Below are 18584 nucleotides of genomic sequence, written 5' to 3'. Positions count from 1 at the left end.
TCCATGGAATAGGAAAAAATGATAATAAAGATAACATAAATCTAACCGAAAATTCGATAAATCCTACTCGAAAATGATCAAAAAAGAACAGATATTTCGGGTTCGTGAATGTGTTCAATCACACTCGAAGCCTAAACTTTGGTTTGGACTAGAAATGGGCACCGAAAACAAAATTCTATGCAAAGCCAGACATTTATCGCAACTGTTTCGATTATTTAGGGGCCTTAGAAATAACATCGCAACTTGCCAGAGTTTCGGGATCATGCCAATTCCGAGATTCAAGTGTATCCGATTGGAATGTAATTAAATGTTTTTAGTTTTTTTTTAAATTTAATTTACAATTATTATATGTGATGCAACATCCATATTTATTGCATTATCCAAGCAAACACTCGATCCTATTAGATTTTAGAATAATCGGTTTCTAAGGTGCACAGCCGAATTAAACTTCGCCCTTATGTCAATGGCTCTGATAAGAAATTGGCAACAAGCCAACGAACCGGAGAGCAGTCTTATCTGAGGAGCAGCCAAAACAAAGCGCACATCTGGTCGGAGAACAATGCAGCTGACCTAAAGACCTAACCCTGAGACCCCAAGCAGGCTGACGGGCATTATCAGCTAATAGAAAAGAGGAGCCTATAAAAGACGCAGTGGGCCTGAACACTGCATCATAAGCAGCAAAGATGTACGACTGGACGAGCAAGAATGTGATGTACGCAGGTGGCTTCACCGGCATTGGGTTCCAGCTGCTGCACCAGCTGATGCAGAGGCAAAAGCTTAAAATGCTTGGCATAGTGCATAGCATGGAGAATGTGGAGATGATGAAGAAACTGCAGGCGGAAAATCCCAGCGTGAAGGTGATGTTCATGCATGTTAATCTCACGGACAAAGTGTCCATTGAGCAGACCATGAAGAAAATGGGCCAAGCGATGGGCAACATTGATGTGCTCATCAACTGCGAGGATGTGCTGCTGGACAAGGATGTGGAGACGACCATTGGTATCAATTTGGTGAGTTACAATATGGATATGTTGTGTTGTCTCTCAGCTCATCTCTCCAACTCACCCAACCATCCAGATGGGCATGATACACATGACTTTGATGGCCATGCCCTATATGGACAAGACCCAAATGGGCCTGGGCGGCATGGTGGTGAACATGTCCTCCGTCTATGGCCTGGAGCCAGCGCCAGCTTTTGCTGTCTACGCAGCGGCCAAGCACGGCGTCATTGGCTTCACCCGCTCGATGGGTGACAAGCACATCTACCAGAAGACTGGCATCATGTTTATGGCCATGTGCCCGGGTCTAACCAACACCGAGATGATGATGAATCTGCGCGACAATGTCACCTGGGAGCACTCCGAGTCCCTGGTGGAGGCCATCGAGAGCGCCAAGCGTCAAATGCCCGAGGAGGCAGCTAGCCAAATTATGAAGGCCATCGATATGGTGAAGAATGGCAGCATGTGGATTGTGGACATGGGACAACTGAAGGAAGTTAATATCCCGATGCATTGGCAAATGTAAAGCGCACGTCAAAGACAAACAAATAAATAAAAACTTTGCCTGATCCACATACTTTTGAAAACAAGGCGTCTTAAGTTCAAATTCCACAAGTCGGTTTAATGTCTCTTTGGGCTTTAGATTAATTTTCAGAAAAACAAGATAGAACCCGAAATACCCTAGACGAAATTTGAGGAGAATTCTGAAGCTCGGGAATGCCGATTTTGGTAAAGTTATGTTTAAAAACAGAATATTTTGCCATACAAAACAAATTTTTCGGTTGATTCTTTCCCTAGAGCTATATGATAAAGTATTGAAATCTTGATAAGGTAAACTTATAGGTATACTATTAATATATCGTTCTTATGGTATATATGGGATGTTATAGTCCGATGCTAATAAGATTTAGCATTTGTTTGAGGAGCATTGTGAAACTCTTAAGTGCCAAAGTAACTTGCTAAACAACAAAGTTTTCAATACAAGAACCTACATTTCGACCGATCGTTCCTATGAAAGCTATTTGATATTGTTGTCCAATCCGGCCGGTTGTGACATATTTACGCCTCCAACAGAAAGACAGGCTAATGCAAGTTTCAATACGTTAGCTTTAAAAGTCAGTTACTAGTTTGCAAAGAAACAGACGAACTAGCGGATGGACATGTCTCAGCCTTTGCTGCTGGAATCACAGATTGCTAATGTCTTACATAATTTGAAACACAACTATGATACCTTCTTCCAGGGTAAACGAATAATAATCGTATATAAATATATGTAAGAACTCACATGGGTATGCAAAGCCTCCAACATATGCTCTATTTTTAGGTATTCAAACATTAGCCATGGCTGTTAAGGCATAAAAATAAAAATGACAATTTAATACGTGTTTCTATACGCTAACAAACAAATACTTACACATATTTGCAATGATGTGTGTGTGAGTATATATAGATGATGAGGATGATAGATATGATGATGATATTATGATGCTAACTATACAGTTATTTCTTTGGTATTATATGCCACTTAAAGCGCTCGTAGTTAAATATACGCATTAATTTTTATCCAATTAGAATATTTACAATTTGCATAGACCGAGGCGAACAAGTGTTTAACTATAGCCTGGCCATTGTATTTGTAATCACACTCTATCATCTTTTAGATGCGCAGCATGCCAAGGATTGGTCCCTGAAGTATACTAACTACTATGTAGTACATTATGGCTCATAAGATAGATTCTATAAAGATTCCTTTTTTGATTGTCGGCCAAAGCCTAACTGCACAAGTTTTGCTCTACCATTTCGGCCACTTGCGTTTCAAACTTGGACTTAGTGTATTTGAAATTCGCTCGAAAGTACGCGTCTAAAAGCAGGGCCTGACAGCGTCCCACGTTCATCATTGAGCGCCAGTCCGACGCATATTTGGGCTCCTTCTGCCGCTCCAGCGGTGCATGCACTGGCGGCAGCGGGCAGCTATAGTGCTGCCCGTTGGCTGAGCGCAGCTTTACGGTCGAAAGAGCTTGTCGGCACATGAGGCATTCGAATTTATGAAATAGCGATTGCTCCTCGTTCTGCTGGTCGTTCTTAATTTGATAGCGACGCGTGAGCAAATGATTCAGCAGCATGGGGTTGTCAATAGGTTTGTCACGTTTCAGCTTGTGGTCCAGGTAGGATCTGTAGGCGGTTTCGTTGTTGTCCACTTGCTGCAGGTGGGCGGCCAGTGCGCCAGCATTGGCAAAATCGTCAACATAAATGGCAGATTTGTTTTGGGGCTGCCATTCCTGGAGTACAAAACAGTTCAATTAATGCGAAAGACTGTGTGCGCTTCTAGGATAGTAAACATACCCGTATGCTGGGCGAACCAAAGTAAATGGGTATGACGCCCATGATAAGTGGACGCCAGTATTTTTCGGTAATATAATCATCGCAAATGCCATTCTCAATGGCAATCATGAATTTGTAGCGGGAAAGAAAGCGCAGCAAGGCATCCGAATATAAATTGTTCAGATAGTCCGTTTGAAGGCTGAAAGAAAAGAAATCAAAGTATTTAAATTTATCGGAGGGAAACAGCAGATATATTACAATGATTTAGCCAATTTGGATATATTTAGCACTGGAAATGGCAAGAAGTTGGCAAGACTGATTCCTCGCTCACCTCTCTGGCAAATCTCGATTGTGCAAACAGCCGCCATACGAGTCCACCTGGATGTGCTGCATCAGCTCTCGCACATAATCCTCGCGCCCGGACAGAGTATTGCAATCGGTTTGCAGGAAAACCACCGAGGCTAGCCGTTCATTAAACTGAATAACCTGCTTAGAAGAGTGCGGAATATAGTAGTCCGTCTGGGTGAGATCGCTGGGATGCGGCAGATACTGTGTGGTCAGTGGCAAATTGCTGTGTCGACTGAATGTGGACGTGTTGTTGAAGTGCTGCAGAAATTCATGGTGCGGCACAAAGGGCACATTGCGCGGTGACTCCTCGTGCAGCAGACCCCACAGATGATGCGGCTGGCGTGGCATTGGAAAGTCGTGCGGTTTCATATTGGAGCCATAGAAGAGTATCCCCTGTAAAGCAAGCAAACAACAACAAAATAAAGCAAACGCGATAAACGAGAGCCGGACGCGAACTTCCGCTGCAGCCCCGCCTCCACTTACGCGAGCCTCTTTCAAGCGCTGGCGATTGTTGGTCACACGGCATGATTCCAAGTTGCAGTAGCGCATCTCATTGTAGGACCAGTGCATATCATTTGTCCACCAGAGCAGCTCGGGAACAGCACCGCGAATGTCCTCCTTTTCCCTGGTTATGTACCAATACAACCAGGCGACGCTGCACAGCCAGACGAGCGAGACTAGCAGCAACTTCAGGCGACGATTGCGCCACATCCACATCGTTTATTTGCCGTATTCAGTCGATGCCTGCTGCGGGTGCTCGTCTTTCAATCTGTAATTATCACCCGCTGGACGCCGCACGGGGCATGCCCCAATTCAAATGAACGCGCGCGAGAACTGTGTGCCGTGAAAATTTGCTGCAGGTTGTTTTTTCTTAACTTTGACACGTGCGCAGTGCTGTAAAACGCAGCTACTTTATAAGCATTTGCGGTACGTTACGATATGCTTGATGCTCACATTGGCATGTTAAACAGAGCCAACTTTGCCAAGAGCTAGCACAATAACTTTATCACGATTGAAGTGTTGATTGATAAGTCAAAAGAGCTGCACGTAGCTGCTAATCGACAATGAATTTGTTTACCTAATTAAAATGTTATTTTAGCGGTCGCTTCGTGCGTGGCTGTATGTCATGCAGGCTGGAACGTGCACCGCTGCCGCAGCAAAACACATTGTACAACACTGGAGCACGTCATCATAATATTGTTCCATTTACATTTAGCTCAATTTTAGCATATATCAACAACAAGAAGGCTTAAATTATAGAAATTATGCCGTCAACAGCTTGAAATTAGTAAACGAACGCGCAAAACATGGCCAGGCGCCAAAATGCAACGTAAACACTCAATGGACGGGTCGGCAGGCAAAAACAAATATTGACATAACACGTCAACGTTTGCGGCGAGAATTCGGCAAAAAAAAATTTTTATATAAAACAATAAACTAGGCACTTAACAAATTGGCACAACGCACAGCTCCAAGCACGACAAGCATGTGTTATGGCCACAGCGCAGCACAATACAACAACGGCCGCTGCTGCGACGGAACATGTGGCGCCGGCGGAGCGAAAACAATCGGTCGCATCGGCTTCCAATTTTAACATAAACGCGCCCAGCTGGCAATCCTGCTACTATTGCACGCGGGAGCACTTCAAAAGCGTCGCGGAATTCGTCAAGTAAGTAAGCCCCAGTTCAGCTTGAGAAAAAATCTTTAAGCTCTTTAACCAACCTTCCGTCGCCCGACCAACAGCCATTTGCGCAGCCGGCACTGCACGCGGGAGGGCGGCTCCTTTGTGTGCCGCTACGGTTTCAATGGAGTTTGCGCCTCGCTGCCGCTGGACGGCGTCTCGGATCGCGACTACGATGCACATGTGGCCAAGTATCATGTGAACCAGCAGACGCGCGAGCTGCCCCCGGAATGGGGCGTCTATTCGGCGGCGCAGAATCTGCCGGCCGTGCTGAACGATCCGCAGCGTGGCAAGCAAGGCAATCTCTTCACCAAGAAGTGGGGCGAGCATTTTGTGGACCGCGTACACATACCGAGCACTCCACGTCTGCCGGACATAACGCACGCCGATTTCGCTGTCTATCTGGGCAGCATTGGCAAGCGCTATCGATGGCACGAGCGTCGACAGCAGCAGCAGCAACAATTGACGCCCACTACGGCTACGCCGGAGCATTTGGGTGGTGTGCCCGTGCCAGAGATCTTTTTGAAGTCGCAGCTGCAGCTGCATCATGCGGCGACCTTTGCGCAAGTCTTTCCCAACTATATGCAGCCAGAGGCTGGCGAGGACAACGCCAGCTGCACTGTGCAGCGCCAGGAAACGGGCAGACAGCTGCAGGAGCAGCTCTCCCATTATCTGGACATTGTGGAGGTGCGCATAGCGCAGCAGGTGGCACAAAAGTCGGCGGCCTTCTTTCATGCGATGACCACACAGCATGCCATACTGGCGGAAATGCAACAGGCCGCGGAGCAGGTGCGTCAGCTGCGTGCCGCTCTGGCCCAGCTGCATGGCAGCGCCGTTGTGGATAGTTTTCGCGTAATGCGCTTTGCGCAGCGCCGGCAGCACTATCATTCGACGCTGGACAAACTGCGACTGATGGCCACCGTGCACAAGACGCAGCATATGCTGCAGCTGCTCCTGGGCACCCAGGACTATGTGGCCGCATTGGACTTAATAAGCACCACCCAGGAGATACTGGCCGCCGAGCTGTTGGGCGTACATTGCTTTAAGCATCTGCCCATGCAGCTGGGCGAAATGGAGAAGCTCATCGACAAGATGCTGACCACGGAATTCGAGCGTTATGCCGCAACAGACTTGAATCGCCCGCTGACAGACGCCGACCTGGAGACGGATAGCGTCTGCGCGGAGGAGGACAAACTGGTGGCCATTGTGATGGGCCTGCTGCGCAAGCAGAACTTTGGCTTTGTCCAAAGCTATCAGCAGGAAGCCATTGCCACCATCCGGGCGATCATTAAGCAGCTGCTTATCGAGCTGCTGTCGCGCGGAGATCACGAGATCTGCCTGACCGGCGCCGGCGAGCAGTCGCTGGAGCTGACCCTGGCCGAATGGCTAGCGATGCTGCAGCGAGCCAGCCATGCTCTGGTCGCCGTCCTCGAGCGCATCAAGGCGGTCGTCTCGATAATGCAGCAAACGGCAGACGCCGCCGCCGGCGGCAGCAGTCCGCATGAGCATGCCGTCAATCTGATCGACTCGGAGGCCTTTCTGAGTGCTGCGCATCACGAACTGCTCAGCGCCCAGCTGCAGCAGCTGCTCCAGGCTGTCTGTCATTATTGTCATGAGCGTTGCGCCAACATTGTCTCGCCGCAAAGCCTGGAACGCTGTGCGGCCACTGAGCAGGAGCTGCTCCAGCTGACGCAGGTGGTGCAGGAGTTCTGTGAGGCCACCCAGGGCATATGCAATGCGCCCAGTGTGCCGCTCCAGCTGGCGCTCAAGGTGCAGGCATCACGTTACGCACAACGCTTTCATGCGGAGCGCAAGCAAAAGCTGGCGCTGCTCCTGGATCAGGAACGCTGGCGTCAGGTGGACATACCACATGAGTTCCAGCGCATTATCGAACGCATGTCGGCTGGCGACTATGCCAAACAGGCGCCGCTCGACGGCAGTCTGGTGACCAACAATGGCATCGATGTGAGCGGCAATCCCGTGCTGCTCCTGGACGGCAAACAGCCCTTTGCACTGGTAGGCGTGGCGCTTCTGCTCATCCAAATGCTGTACGAGTATGGCGGAAGTGCGCATCGCCTGCCGCTTCTCGCCAGCTATCATGCACGAAATGTTGTGGACTTGTTGCGCTGCTTCAATTCGCGCAGCTGCCAACTGATCATTGGCGCCGGAGCGATGCGCGTGGCCGGCCTGAAGACCATAACAAGCACCAATTTGGCGCTGGTGTCGCGTGCCCTGCAGCTGGTGCTGTATTTGCTGCCGCGTCTGCGGGAGCATTTCGAGAGCATGAGCGGATATGAGGCCATCGAGCGGGACTATCAGGGGCACATCAAAGAGATCGAGCACAAGATTCATGGCATTGTCTCGGAGCGTATAACCGCACAGCTGGAGGCTTGGGATGCACGTCCGCCGATACCATCGCAAACATTTCGCCACATCTCACGGCATTTGGTTAAGCTGCACGAGGCCATTGCGGGCGTGCTGCCGGAGCCGCAAATACATGAAATCTACGGTGTGGTCCATCGCAATTTCAAGGACAAGCTGCGAGAGCAACTGCTCAAGCTGAATATCTATAATAATGGTGGGCCGCAGCACGGCGTGGTCACCTCCGAGCTGACCTTCTATATGGAGACATTGCGTACGCTTAAGGCTCTGCCCGCCAATCAGCTGGACAATGGCATTCTCGAGCACATCTGGCTCTACTGAGCGCGGTATTATTCCAATTGTGATGGATTTTTAAAATCTATCTAGGCAATCCAATGTAGTCTCTGTTGTTGTCCCCCCTTCCCGAGTCCTTTGTTGTGTGCCCCCCTCCGCTCTTTGTTTTTTATTTATGTAAGCCTATTTTTGTATATTTCCAGTATGAAATTTGTGTTTGTTTTTCAATTGTGTATTATGCAAATCCTTTGTTCACCCTTTGACCTAATATTAACAATTAAGCGAAAAGTCAAGACATTTGATTTAAGCCAAGTCCATAACTAATCAAATACAATGGCATTATATATAATACGGAATTTACGATTTCTTTATGAAGTTGGGAAAGGGTTCGAAAACTAAACACAGTCGGGTTTGTATTAGATAATAAAACCTGGCGACACATAAGGACATATAATTGTATATTGTTTTTATCATTTTTAAAATCAAATAAAATAATTGGGTTAAATCGTTAAGTAGCCCAACTATATTTTCCTATTTTTATAAATTAGAGAAATTATTCGGACTGCCTCAAATAAAATACCATATATTGATAAACAAATTTTGTTTCTAAATAAAAACTGCAGATATATATACATTAAGATATTTTTATCTAAGGCACCCTTTTTTTTTCTATTTAGAAACATTGTATCTCTATATATAAAATATATACTGACTGACTGATTGGTGATCAACGCACAGCCCAAACCGTAAGAGCTAGGAAGCTGAAATTTTCACTGTAGCTACCTTATGTGATGTAGGTGCACGTTAAGACGGGGTTTCGGGAAATTCCACCCGCAAGTGTGAAAAAATCGCGAAAAACGTTTGTATGTAACTTTTTTGTTTACCATCGGATTGGCCTCAAACTTATTTTCAAAGATCTTTGTTCAAATTCATTTGAGGGGTGTTTCACACTTTTAGGAAAATCCATTCCTCCTTGGTGGAAATGGAGGTCAAAGATTAGGTGGGTGACGTTTCGGGCTCAAATTCATTTCCAGTGATCTATATGAAAAATCATTTGAGACGTGTTTCTCACTTTTCGCAGAATTCAAACTTCTTCGGGGGGAATGCGATTTAAAGATTTTTTGGGCGGCGTTTTAAGTTGTGTCCGATTTGCTTCAAACTTATTTTTAAAGCTCTTTATAAGAACTTAATAAGTACGTATTTCAGCGATTTGGAAAATTCCACCCGCAACAGTGGTAAATTGGCGGAAAACGGTTGTATGAAAGTTTTTTGTTTACCATCCGATCGGCCCCAAATTCATATTTAAAGATCTATTTTTAAATTCATTAAAGGGGTGTTTCACACTTTTTGAAAAATGCATTCCTCCTTGGTGGAAATAGAGGTCAAAGATTTGGTGGGTGACGTTTCGCACTCAAATTCATTTCCAGAGATCTATTAGAAAAATCATTTGATACGTGTTTCACACTTTTCGCAGAATTCAAACTTCTTCGGGGGGAATGCGATTTAAAGATTTTTTGGGCGAAGTTTTAAGTTGTGTCCGATTTGCTTCAAACTTATTTTCAAAGCTCTACATAAGAACTTAATAAATACGTATTACAGCGATTTGGGAAATTCCACCCGCAACAGTGGTAAATTGGCGGAAAACGGTTGTATGAAAGTTTTTTGTTTACCATCCGATCGGCCCCAAACTTATTTTCAAAGATCTTTGTTCAAATTCATTTAAGGGGTGTTTCACACTTTTCGAAAAATCCGGTCCTCCTTGGTGCAAATGGGGGTCGAAGATTTGGTGGATGACGTTTTGTGTTCAAATTTATTTCCAAAGATCTATACGAAAAATCATTTGAGACGTGTTTCACACTTTTTGCAAAATCTAAGCTCCTTCGGTGGAAAATGCATTTCAAAGATTTTTTTGGTGAGTTTTAAGAGTTTTCCGATTTGCATAAAAGTTGTTTGATTCCCGTCCGATCAGTTTTAAAATCATTTTCAAAGCTATTTTGATTTTATAACATACGTGCCACGGGCAAGGCCGGGTTATACCCGCTAGTATATAATAAAAAAATAGTAAGGATGCCTTAGGTAAATTCTCTAAAATACGTATGGATATAATTTTTTAATCTTCGTTATCATTTTCTAAAGCAAATAGAAGTCGAGCTTCCTTAGATAAAATACCCTTGCATATATATACTTAGTTTAATATACTCTATCTTAAGGGCATCCAATTATATGTTTATCAAATGTTTCTTAATTAAAAAAGGGCTGCCCTGGATAAAGTACCTATGCAGACATATACACAGATATTTTTTAATCTGAGGCAACCGCACTCTTCTCTTATTTAGATAGATTTTATAAGTAGAAAAATGTAGTCGGGTTCCATAGGTAAAATGCTCTTGCAGACATGGATAGCAACTACTTTTGTAAAATTACATAAATATGAAATACTAGTTAACATTTTATAAATTTAAAAAATGGTCTTAGTCAAAATACCTTTCAAGACATAGATGTACATATATTTTTCTAAGGTGTCCCAAATATGTTTTCCTTTTTATAAAAGGTTTATAAATTAAATTCTAAAAATGTCGGGCAGCCTTAGGTAAAATAACCTTGTAGACATATAGAAATATTTTGTCTGTCAACTTTTCCCCTTATTTGAATAGAAAAAAATATTCGGGCATTATTTGAAAAAAAAAACCCTTGTTGAAGTTTTCCAATTTCAATATTTAACAACAAATTCCCATGACAGGTAAATGATGTATTAAATCGAATTCAAAGACTTAGGCAATCAATGATAATCTTGGGAAACAAAAGATACAAATAGATGTATCATTAAGTTCCAAGAAAAACCAAAGCTTATCGGTTAATGATTTCTTACTGACATAGCTCAAGTTAATATGTCGATCAAAAAAGGACAGAGAATTCAGCTAATCAAGAAATTTGGTCAAAAACATATCTTCAGACAGAAACAATACAAATTTTAATAGATATATATATATATATGTGGACAAACTATAGACTTGGTTTAAACCACAAATATTTCGTACTGCAGACAATAGTTTTATAGCTTAAGCTCTAAACGTGATTTAACAAAAGTCGAAATTCCCTAAAACGCCTTCTCGAAGTCCGTCATATATAAGTTTGCTGGCAGCCTGGCCTCAAATATATCAGCTAAATTATTCTCAGATTCATGTGAATTATTATATTCCTTAGGCTTTAGTGCGTAAATATCAGCATCCAAATCCGGATAATCGGGCATATCGTAAACAGATTCCTCGTCTGCTGTGTCCAGTGTATTGTTCAGTAGCTTTGCTATTAGATCCTCATTTAGCATTGGTTCCAAGCACTCGTGTGATATGGCTAAAAATGTGAATAACATATGAATGATGATGATTTGAATTTGATGTTGAGCTGAAATCCAGCAAGCGGATTCAAGGGTATTCAATGTACGAGATTAGCTCATGTTGTAAAGATACGACTTCCTGTTATCTAAACCTTTCTAAAGGTAAGGTAAGAAGCGTAGATGATTTTCTTCATCCTGAACTTGAAGTCGACTCTTGAATTTATTGTCGTCAATAAGGTCAGGACTTTTCTGGGTTTCATTAAGAGATGGACCAAGCAGTTTGGCAATCCTTGCGCGAGAAAAAATACTATCCTAATTCCATCTATGTTTGAGTTTGGTTAAATATTCAATTTATCAAGACAGAACTTAATCTGTATAGAAACAATTCTTGATTATTTACTCTCCTTGAAATCCTGGTGTCCGGCTGATATCATATTCCTGTAGATTCCTGCTTATCAATCTTTCCGCTTTTAATACTCGTTGAATTATGTTTGTTGTAATATTTATTAACTTTATTTTTATCTATTAACCAGTTAAGCCTCTGTCCCAACTAGCCGCACACCTTTTTAAGATTACAGGGTATTCTGCACGTCGTTTTCTTCTCTCAGCCTGCTGCCAAAAACAAGCTGACTCCAATTTTAAAAATAGCTAAATAAGCTTTCTGAGCACAAATTGGCTATAAACAAAAAGCTAAATCAATTTGACTAATGAAAACAGCCAAATACAGCTAGAAAATGGCTAAATTGCCAACTCTGGTTTTCTAAATTATATTAATTCTAGAACAACTCTGTTGCGAGTTATGTAAGCACAGTGTAATATTGAAATTTTGAAAATTTTAAGGGCAAACTCACGTTTCTGGCAGTTTTTCATGCATTTCGCAGTTGGAAAATCCATATAGTCGAATAGATCGAATCCATTGGCGGGATCGGCAGATTTGGCATAGAGATCATTGGCAGCATTCAATTGCGGCGCCTTGAATTGCGCCTCCAACAGCTGCGGCGACTCCTTGTTGGGCTGCCTGCTGCGATGTTGCTTCTGCAGCGTCTCCTTGCACAGCGACAATTTTGGCGCGCAGCTCAAGGGCCATTTTGTGTGGGCGCCTTTAAATGGCGTTAGATACGGTTTGTTGTACATTACGTTGTCCAGTTTGCTGAGAACGCTCTTTTTGCCCGATTGCTGCAGCGTATTGTCGCCCATGGCCTTGCGCGCGGATCTGGGCAGCACTGCGCGCCAAGCAGGAAATTAAATATTTTATATTGTTTAAAATAATTATCATATGCACTTGGTGCCAATCACTTACTATGTGCACCAGCATTTTCCTCGTCCATCCAAATTTGGGCCATCTTGTAGTTTGTTGAAGTATATTTTGCAAAATTTTGTTAATACAGCACCAGCGTTTAGTTTATAATTTTTAATTATTAATATACAACGCCAAGCTGCTCAAATTTTTTGTTTAATACTAACAGGGTTGTTCGACAATTGTAGTGTGACCGTAGGCGGCTTCATGAAAATTACCAAAATAATTCAAGCAACACATGCCGCCGGCAAAAGAAGTTGCCCGGAAAGATCACCTCTGTTAGTCTCAATTAATGCCCAACAAGCTCTAGTTCTAAACTTATAGAAAAAATGAAATTCACTCCTTAGCATCCAATTTATTATTGAAGACCATTGCAAAAGCAGACAATATAATTTCGATAGGCTCCAGCTGCAATGCTCTCCAACTTACAGTGAGCTAACATGATGTTAAACTCAAAAAGGCAACTGTTCAATAACATAGATGGAGGGTAAACTGTTTGTGTTCTTCTTTCGCTCTTGAGTTCAAAAAAGACCATTGAACGGGTAGGTCGTGCGTCGGTACGGAAAAAATCTCGAAAAAAGCCGTGGGTGATTCGTCGTTGCGTCGCGCGTGAGTGTGTGTGTGTGCATGTGTTGGCTTAACAAATTAATAAAAGCGCTAAATAGAATCCAATAATATGAATGTGCAACGGGTATCATAGCAATTGTTGTGTTAACAACTCACAAAAATTTCACAATAGCGCGACAGCCGGAGAGCGTGAGTGCCAATTGCAAGACAAAATGGCTGCATTTCAACGCATTTAATGCGCGCACAAAAACAGCAACAACAGAAGAGAACAACATACACAAAGCATAAGCAAACATGTAAGTATGCAAGTGTGAGTTTGCGTGTGTGTAGAAATATGTGCGCTGGTGTGTGTGTGTGTGTGTGTGTGAAGCAGGCAATGAGAACCGCGGCATAACAACATTTAATTAGCACCATAAAACTGTGAAATGCAAATGAAATTTGAATAAAGAAAATACTAAAACAGGGCCAAACATTTTAATAAATATGTTTGTTTATAGCGGTTGCTGTTTATGTGTTACTGTGTTGATTTCCTCGTTTGTTTATGCCGCCGCATCAACAATAACAAAATACAAGCGCAATCAACAATAACATTAAAATTCTATGCAATTGCAGTGAGTGTGCGCTCTCTCGTTTACCTGCTCTCACGCTTACTTGTTTGAGTTTTTCCATTGTGCGCGCGCTCAGTCTGTTATGTTGAGTGCGTTTTGAGTTGTGTTTGTGAGTGATTTATATTCAAGTTTTTATGCTCAGTACTTCGTTTTGTGTATGTTAAGACAAGGGGGAGGGGGGGTTGTGTGCATTATTTTTGTCCAATACGAATTTATAAAATATTTAAACAGCCGCAAATAACGTTAATATGCATACATGTGTGGCTGAGTGTGTGTGAACAAGATCATAAATGCTCACAGTTTATGTTGTTCTCTTTCCCGCAACGCGCTTAGTCGCCGACTTGAGACAAACAAGAACAACAAAAATACTCGAAACACACTCACGCAAGCAACAGCTGCTGCATTCTCATTGCTCCCCACTTACTTCTTTCTTTTCGTCTTATTTTACAGCAATGCTACAATAACAGCGCTTGGCAAATAAAACAACAACAACAACAGCACCGCTAATAATTTTAAATTGTGAATTTCGTTTTGGACGCGTTGCGAAATTTTTTCATTCGGTTTTTCGTTTTCTTTTCATTTATGTTTTACGCGCAAAAATAAAAGCAAAAAGTGAAAAGTAATGCATAAAAATCGTAAATCATAATACATATAAATTGGCAGTGTACGTGACGGGTGTTAAAATATAATCGTATTAAATAAAGAATCATAAAAATAAAATAGTAAAAATATAATAATAATAAAGTGGGCGCTCCGTCGTGCGTACAAAAAGTGTTGTAAAATTTTATGGCCACTGTCTGTGCGTGTGTGCGTGTGTTCGAAATAGTAAATTTTAAATGGAAAATAGTTGCAGTTAGTTAAGATTCGGCAAAACGATCAAAAAATAGAAAAACCTACTGCCAATATTTAAAAACAACAAATACAAGACTTAAGGATTTCACAGCATTCGACACGTTGGATTCCATTTGCGTATAATGTCATCAACATGTGGATTAAATATGGTTTTCATGTCGATCATTTTCATTATCATCGTAAATGGTAAGTGCTGCCAGTCTAATTATAATTTATAAATGTTGCCTATTACAGTGAAAACTCGCTTGGGCGGACAAGAACTCCGCTCAAGAGGTTTATATGTCTTAAAGTAGAGGTATTTGTATGTGACCCAAGAAGGGTGTCCGCCTAAAAGTAGTGTCCGTAATGAGAGTTTTCACTGTATTAAAATTATTACTATTGTTTTTCTTATTGTTGTCAAATTAGTGTGAATTTTCGCTCAGTATTTAGAACATCAATAAATTGGAACTGAATTGGAAGCTATTATTCTATTATACCATTAGAAATATTCTTATTTCTTTATTAAAATAAAAAATTAAACAAAAGCCTACGAATTTTATCTAGAGAAAAGCTACGTTTAGAACATTTGATTGTTATTTAAGGGAACTACCAAAAATTTGTATTATTTTTAAATTAAAAAGAAATCTCCTATAAAACAGACGATTATAAATAATCTAAATCTTAATTCGAGTATTCGTGTTATTGCTATAAATGATTGGATTATGTTTATATATATTATCCCAATTTACACTTGTTGATAATAGTTCTACCTTATCGCTAATGGAGGTTTCGCCTTTTATTAGATTTAGCCGATATTTATGTATATCGATAAGCGAGTTTTATCGATGTTCAAATTGAAAAGGAAAACATCGATATTGGGATCATCGAACTTTACTTATTTTTGAGTTGTTTTAAGTCTCCACCTAATTGCACATTGTATATAGTCCTATCATTAAAGTTTTAATTTATATTGTATAGTAATAAATCGATATAACTTTCGATTTAGCAATAATTTAAAGATCGCAGCAGTGCGATATCATTTCAGCTCGCCTCAAACTCAGTGGAAAATATTTCAAGTTGTCGTCAAAAAAGATTTCCGCATCCACAACTCTTGCATGACTCATTTAAAGCGCTGCTTAAAGTCGACTTTGTGCGAATTTCAGTTTCACACTGTTTGCGCTTTGTTATGTGTATGTTTGTGAAGAGTTAGCTGGAATATATACTAGATAGGTATATGAATATGTATTAGCTGGTGATCACAACTGGTTCCTATTGTCAAGACCTTGACACCTGCGGGCTGAACAAAACGTATCCATTGTTTCACTTCAAAGACTTTCAAAGCATCTACTGAACCTTGATTGTGGAGCACGTTTTCAAAGTTGTAAATTTTGTTGCGGCAACAAAGTTCTTTGTCTTGAAAATAAAGTTCAGTTTTATTTTTTTTTTTTATTTAAGAAGACTAAAACTGAAAATAAAGAAAATTGTAAATAGATTTATGTATAAAAGAATCTTATTCGGTGAAAATCAATGGGCGTAGGTTGGACTTTTAACGATGGGTAAAATAACTTGAATATGAGGTTCATGTACTATGATAGAATCGAAGATACCCAGCGAAACTAAAATAAAGAATCTTATTCGATGAAAATAGCATGAATATGAGGATTGTGTATAGGCCGTTGGAGCTACAATAAAATATGATCGAATCAGAGCTAAGCACAGCCTAAAGATCTTGGTCCACAACTTGCATCTTTGAAGATATGCACACTTTCTGGCGAGAATTGTTAGTAATGCGCTTTGCTATAAAGCTAATAAAGTCTTATCGTTGCAATATACACAAATACAACTGCAAATATACAAATTTTGTAAGTCAATAAATGCCTACACTCTTTAAAAGGGGAATTCAGTCCACACAGAAATGCATCGCCGATTGATTCTGCAATAAGTTGCTGGATATATAGCTAAATATAACAATATATAATACAAGAAAACACTTTTAACACTCTTACACACTTTAAACCATATGGGCAAACCCCCAAGCAAATGTAATTCCCCACATAAATCTCTTCTAGCGCGCACACACACACGCACACACATAAATAAGTAGAGCGATTAAATGCAGCCGCCATTTGTGAAAAAGAAGAATAAAGGACAATGGCAAATAATTAGGAAAGTGGGTACTAAAATGATAAGAGTACCAAAAAGGCGACGCCCACACCCCACCCCACCCCACATTTTCTACATTTTCATCGTGTGTGTGTGTGTGTGTGTGCGTAATTATTTTTGTTGTACTGTGCTGCTGCTTTTATGAAAATGTTAACTTAATTTCTGCATGATTGAGCATTTATTTCAATGTTATTGTCTATGGGTCTTTGCCATTCGTAACGCCCTCAGTTCCACAGCCCCCGAAATTCTATCTGTATTATTGTGCCTTTTGTGTGGTTGTAATTGTTGTGCACAGTGAAGTGGCAATGGTTGGAGGGTAAATTAAAGAAATGTGTGTGTATACTTGTATATATAATTGTATATATAAATATATATATATATATATAATAAATAAATCAGTAGTTTCTTGTTTAATAAAGCTTGTTCAACTACAAAAATCTAATATTCTAGAGCTTATCATTTTTTTGGAAGTCATTAAATAAAATAGAAATAAATTAATTTTTCTAATACGCTATATTTTAAAGATTATAATGGCTTTCGAAAAAAAAGCTTCTATTATTTAAATATTTAATTTACTAGCTCGAGGTCGGGCACTTAATTTATTAAAATAAATAGTAAAAAAATTTTGTTTTATATATAATATGATATAATAATAAATATAAAGAACTATAGTTCCTAGTTCCAGATAGGATTCATATTCGCCAAATATTCTCAATCCTTATTGTCCCAACATAAAATAAAATATAATGATTTTTTCGACTTCACCATGTTTGGAGTTATTTAATAAGTTGATGTTAAATATCTAAAATACTTTTCTTCCACAAAAACGTTTTTCTAATTCAAATTTCTGAAACAATTCAGACCCATATAAAAATACTAAACAAATGATATTGTATGGCAATTGAAAGCCACTTGCCTTAATTTGTTGGTCAAGCCTTACAAAACACGGGCGGGCAGCTCTTAGCCGAATAACAACAACCATTACAACTACTCAGCTAATTAGCAGTGTGAAGCAACCAAAACAACAACAACAACAGAGACAACATCAACAATAAACCAAGTGAAAACCGGTTAATCCACTCGTTGCCGGCTAATCTAAAAAAAGTAGAAAAAAAACAAAAAAACCAAACGAAAAATTCGCATTGTGTACGAAATGTTTTTTGTTGGATCGAACGGAAGGGTCAACGTCTTGAATATCGTCGGCGTTCGTAGTAAACAAACAGGGCAACATATCTATGCATATGGGTGTAGCGCCAATAATCACAGTACGCCGACCAACAGCTACAGATACAGATACAAAGATACAGCGTCCGGCAGCTTGGTCGTTGGCTCACACGCTCCGCTTATCTGGCAACTGGCTTCGTCTTCGACTGCGGTTATTTGCCCCCTGCCGCCTGCTGCGCCTCTGCCTCAGTCTTGACCAAGTGACCAGCCACTGCGGAAGCGCAACAACTACAACACGTAAAAACAGCAAGAGCAACAGTTTCAGATACAGATACAGATACTGATACACAGATACAGATACAGACGGCAGCAACTACTAAGCACAAATACTCGTTTTACTTATCGGCCTGGCTTCAACTTTTTTGGTGGCACTTTTTGCTGTCGCTTTATTCTTTCTTTACTTGCTTCCTCTCTGCTTTTGTTTTTGTCGCTCATTTCTGAGTTGAAGTTTTCTATTGTCCAACATGAATCATTTTGGGCTGAAATTTTTGCGTATTGATGACTGGACATGGGAAATTTATTTTAAAATTCGAAACTATATATCAGTAATTTATTT

General features: G+C 40.9%; 6 protein-coding genes across 12 annotated transcripts in view; 3 read left to right on the top strand and 3 right to left on the bottom strand.

Moving 5' to 3' along the window:
* Shawl (Shaw-like) overlaps positions 1–2550 on the bottom strand; it is a 94625-nt gene extending 92075 nt beyond the window's left edge. For all 3 annotated transcript variants that reach the window (XM_064698116.1, XM_064698118.1, XM_064698119.1), the window contains exons 1-2: positions 2413–2550; positions 2284–2343 (exon numbers count right to left, since the gene is read on the bottom strand). The gene's annotated coding sequence lies outside the window, so the exon portion shown is untranslated. The remainder of the gene's footprint in view (positions 1–2283; positions 2344–2412) is intronic.
* Positions 443–1567, top strand: Fbp2 (Fat body protein 2). The gene is made up of 2 exons (XM_064697662.1): positions 443–1010; positions 1078–1567. Exons 1-2 carry the CDS (start codon positions 684–686, stop codon positions 1522–1524), a joined length of 774 nt encoding a protein of 257 aa, XP_064553732.1. The 5' UTR covers positions 443–683; the 3' UTR covers positions 1525–1567.
* On the bottom strand, positions 2539–4578 carry FucTB (alpha-(1,3)-fucosyltransferase 10). Its single transcript, XM_064698123.1, has 4 exons — positions 4152–4578; positions 3652–4061; positions 3342–3519; positions 2539–3277 (listed from the first exon to the last, which is right to left on the bottom strand). The coding sequence occupies exons 1-4, from the start codon at positions 4383–4385 to the stop codon at positions 2771–2773; spliced, it is 1329 nt and encodes a 442-aa protein (XP_064554193.1). The 5' UTR covers positions 4386–4578; the 3' UTR covers positions 2539–2770.
* A 278-nt stretch (positions 4579–4856) lies between these two features.
* Positions 4857–8458, top strand: scat (VPS54 subunit of GARP complex scat). The gene is made up of 2 exons (XM_064698115.1): positions 4857–5337; positions 5412–8458. Exons 1-2 carry the CDS (start codon positions 5162–5164, stop codon positions 8050–8052), a joined length of 2817 nt encoding a protein of 938 aa, XP_064554185.1. The 5' UTR covers positions 4857–5161; the 3' UTR covers positions 8053–8458.
* A 2494-nt stretch (positions 8459–10952) lies between these two features.
* Positions 10953–12813, bottom strand: pim (pimples). Its single transcript, XM_064698276.1, has 3 exons — positions 12639–12813; positions 12190–12561; positions 10953–11355 (listed from the first exon to the last, which is right to left on the bottom strand). The coding sequence occupies exons 1-3, from the start codon at positions 12679–12681 to the stop codon at positions 11102–11104; spliced, it is 669 nt and encodes a 222-aa protein (XP_064554346.1). The 5' UTR covers positions 12682–12813; the 3' UTR covers positions 10953–11101.
* A 332-nt stretch (positions 12814–13145) lies between these two features.
* Positions 13146–18584, top strand: part of kuz (zinc-dependent metalloprotease kuz) — a 152517-nt gene continuing 147078 nt past the window's right edge. For 3 of the 5 annotated variants that reach the window (XR_010438066.1, XR_010438065.1, XM_064698273.1), the window contains exons 1-2: positions 13146–13498; positions 14261–14848. Coding sequence is in view for 2 of the 5 variants with exons in the window: in XM_064698273.1 (XP_064554343.1) it covers positions 14785–14848 (64 nt within the window). In the remaining 3 variants the exon portion in view is untranslated. The remainder of the gene's footprint in view (positions 13499–14260; positions 14849–18584) is intronic. The other 2 variants (XR_010438067.1, XM_064698272.1) reach the window with 1 other exon arrangement.

This window comes from Drosophila montana, unplaced genomic scaffold (assembly GCF_035044405.1).
Source record: "Drosophila montana isolate Dmon_TW-CO22-7 unplaced genomic scaffold, ASM3504440v1 contig_402_1, whole genome shotgun sequence".
Lineage (NCBI taxonomy): Eukaryota > Metazoa > Arthropoda > Insecta > Diptera > Drosophilidae > Drosophila > Drosophila montana.
The sequence above is the reverse complement of the archived record's forward strand: the minus strand, read 5'-3'. Positions and strand labels throughout refer to the sequence as shown.

Excerpts from the sequence above, each read along its gene's own strand:
- FucTB (XM_064698123.1), bottom strand. The coding sequence starts at position 4,385 with ATGTGGATGTGGCGCAATCGTCGCCTGAAGTTGCTGCTAGTCTCGCTC. Across the intron at positions 4,062-4,151 it reads AGCGCTTGAAAGAGGCTCGC|GGGATACTCTTCTATGGCTC; the intron begins GTAAGTGGAGGC and ends CTTGCTTTACAG. Across the intron at positions 3,278-3,341 it reads TTGGTTCGCCCAGCATACGG|GAATGGCAGCCCCAAAACAA; the intron begins GTATGTTTACTA and ends TTTGTACTCCAG.
- pim (XM_064698276.1), bottom strand. The coding sequence starts at position 12,681 with ATGGCCCAAATTTGGATGGACGAGGAAAATGCTGGTGCACATA. Across the intron at positions 12,562-12,638 it reads GGAAAATGCTGGTGCACATA|TGCTGCCCAGATCCGCGCGC; the intron begins GTAAGTGATTGG and ends CTTGGCGCGCAG. Across the intron at positions 11,356-12,189 it reads CATGAAAAACTGCCAGAAAC|CCATATCACACGAGTGCTTG; the intron begins GTGAGTTTGCCC and ends TCACATTTTTAG.
- scat (XM_064698115.1), top strand. The coding sequence starts at position 5,162 with ATGGCCACAGCGCAGCACAATACAACAACGGCCGCTGCTGCGACGGAA. Across the intron at positions 5,338-5,411 it reads AGCGTCGCGGAATTCGTCAA|CCATTTGCGCAGCCGGCACT; the intron begins GTAAGTAAGCCC and ends CCCGACCAACAG.
- Fbp2 (XM_064697662.1), top strand. The coding sequence starts at position 684 with ATGTACGACTGGACGAGCAAGAATGTGATGTACGCAGGTGGCTTCACC. Across the intron at positions 1,011-1,077 it reads CGACCATTGGTATCAATTTG|ATGGGCATGATACACATGAC; the intron begins GTGAGTTACAAT and ends CCAACCATCCAG.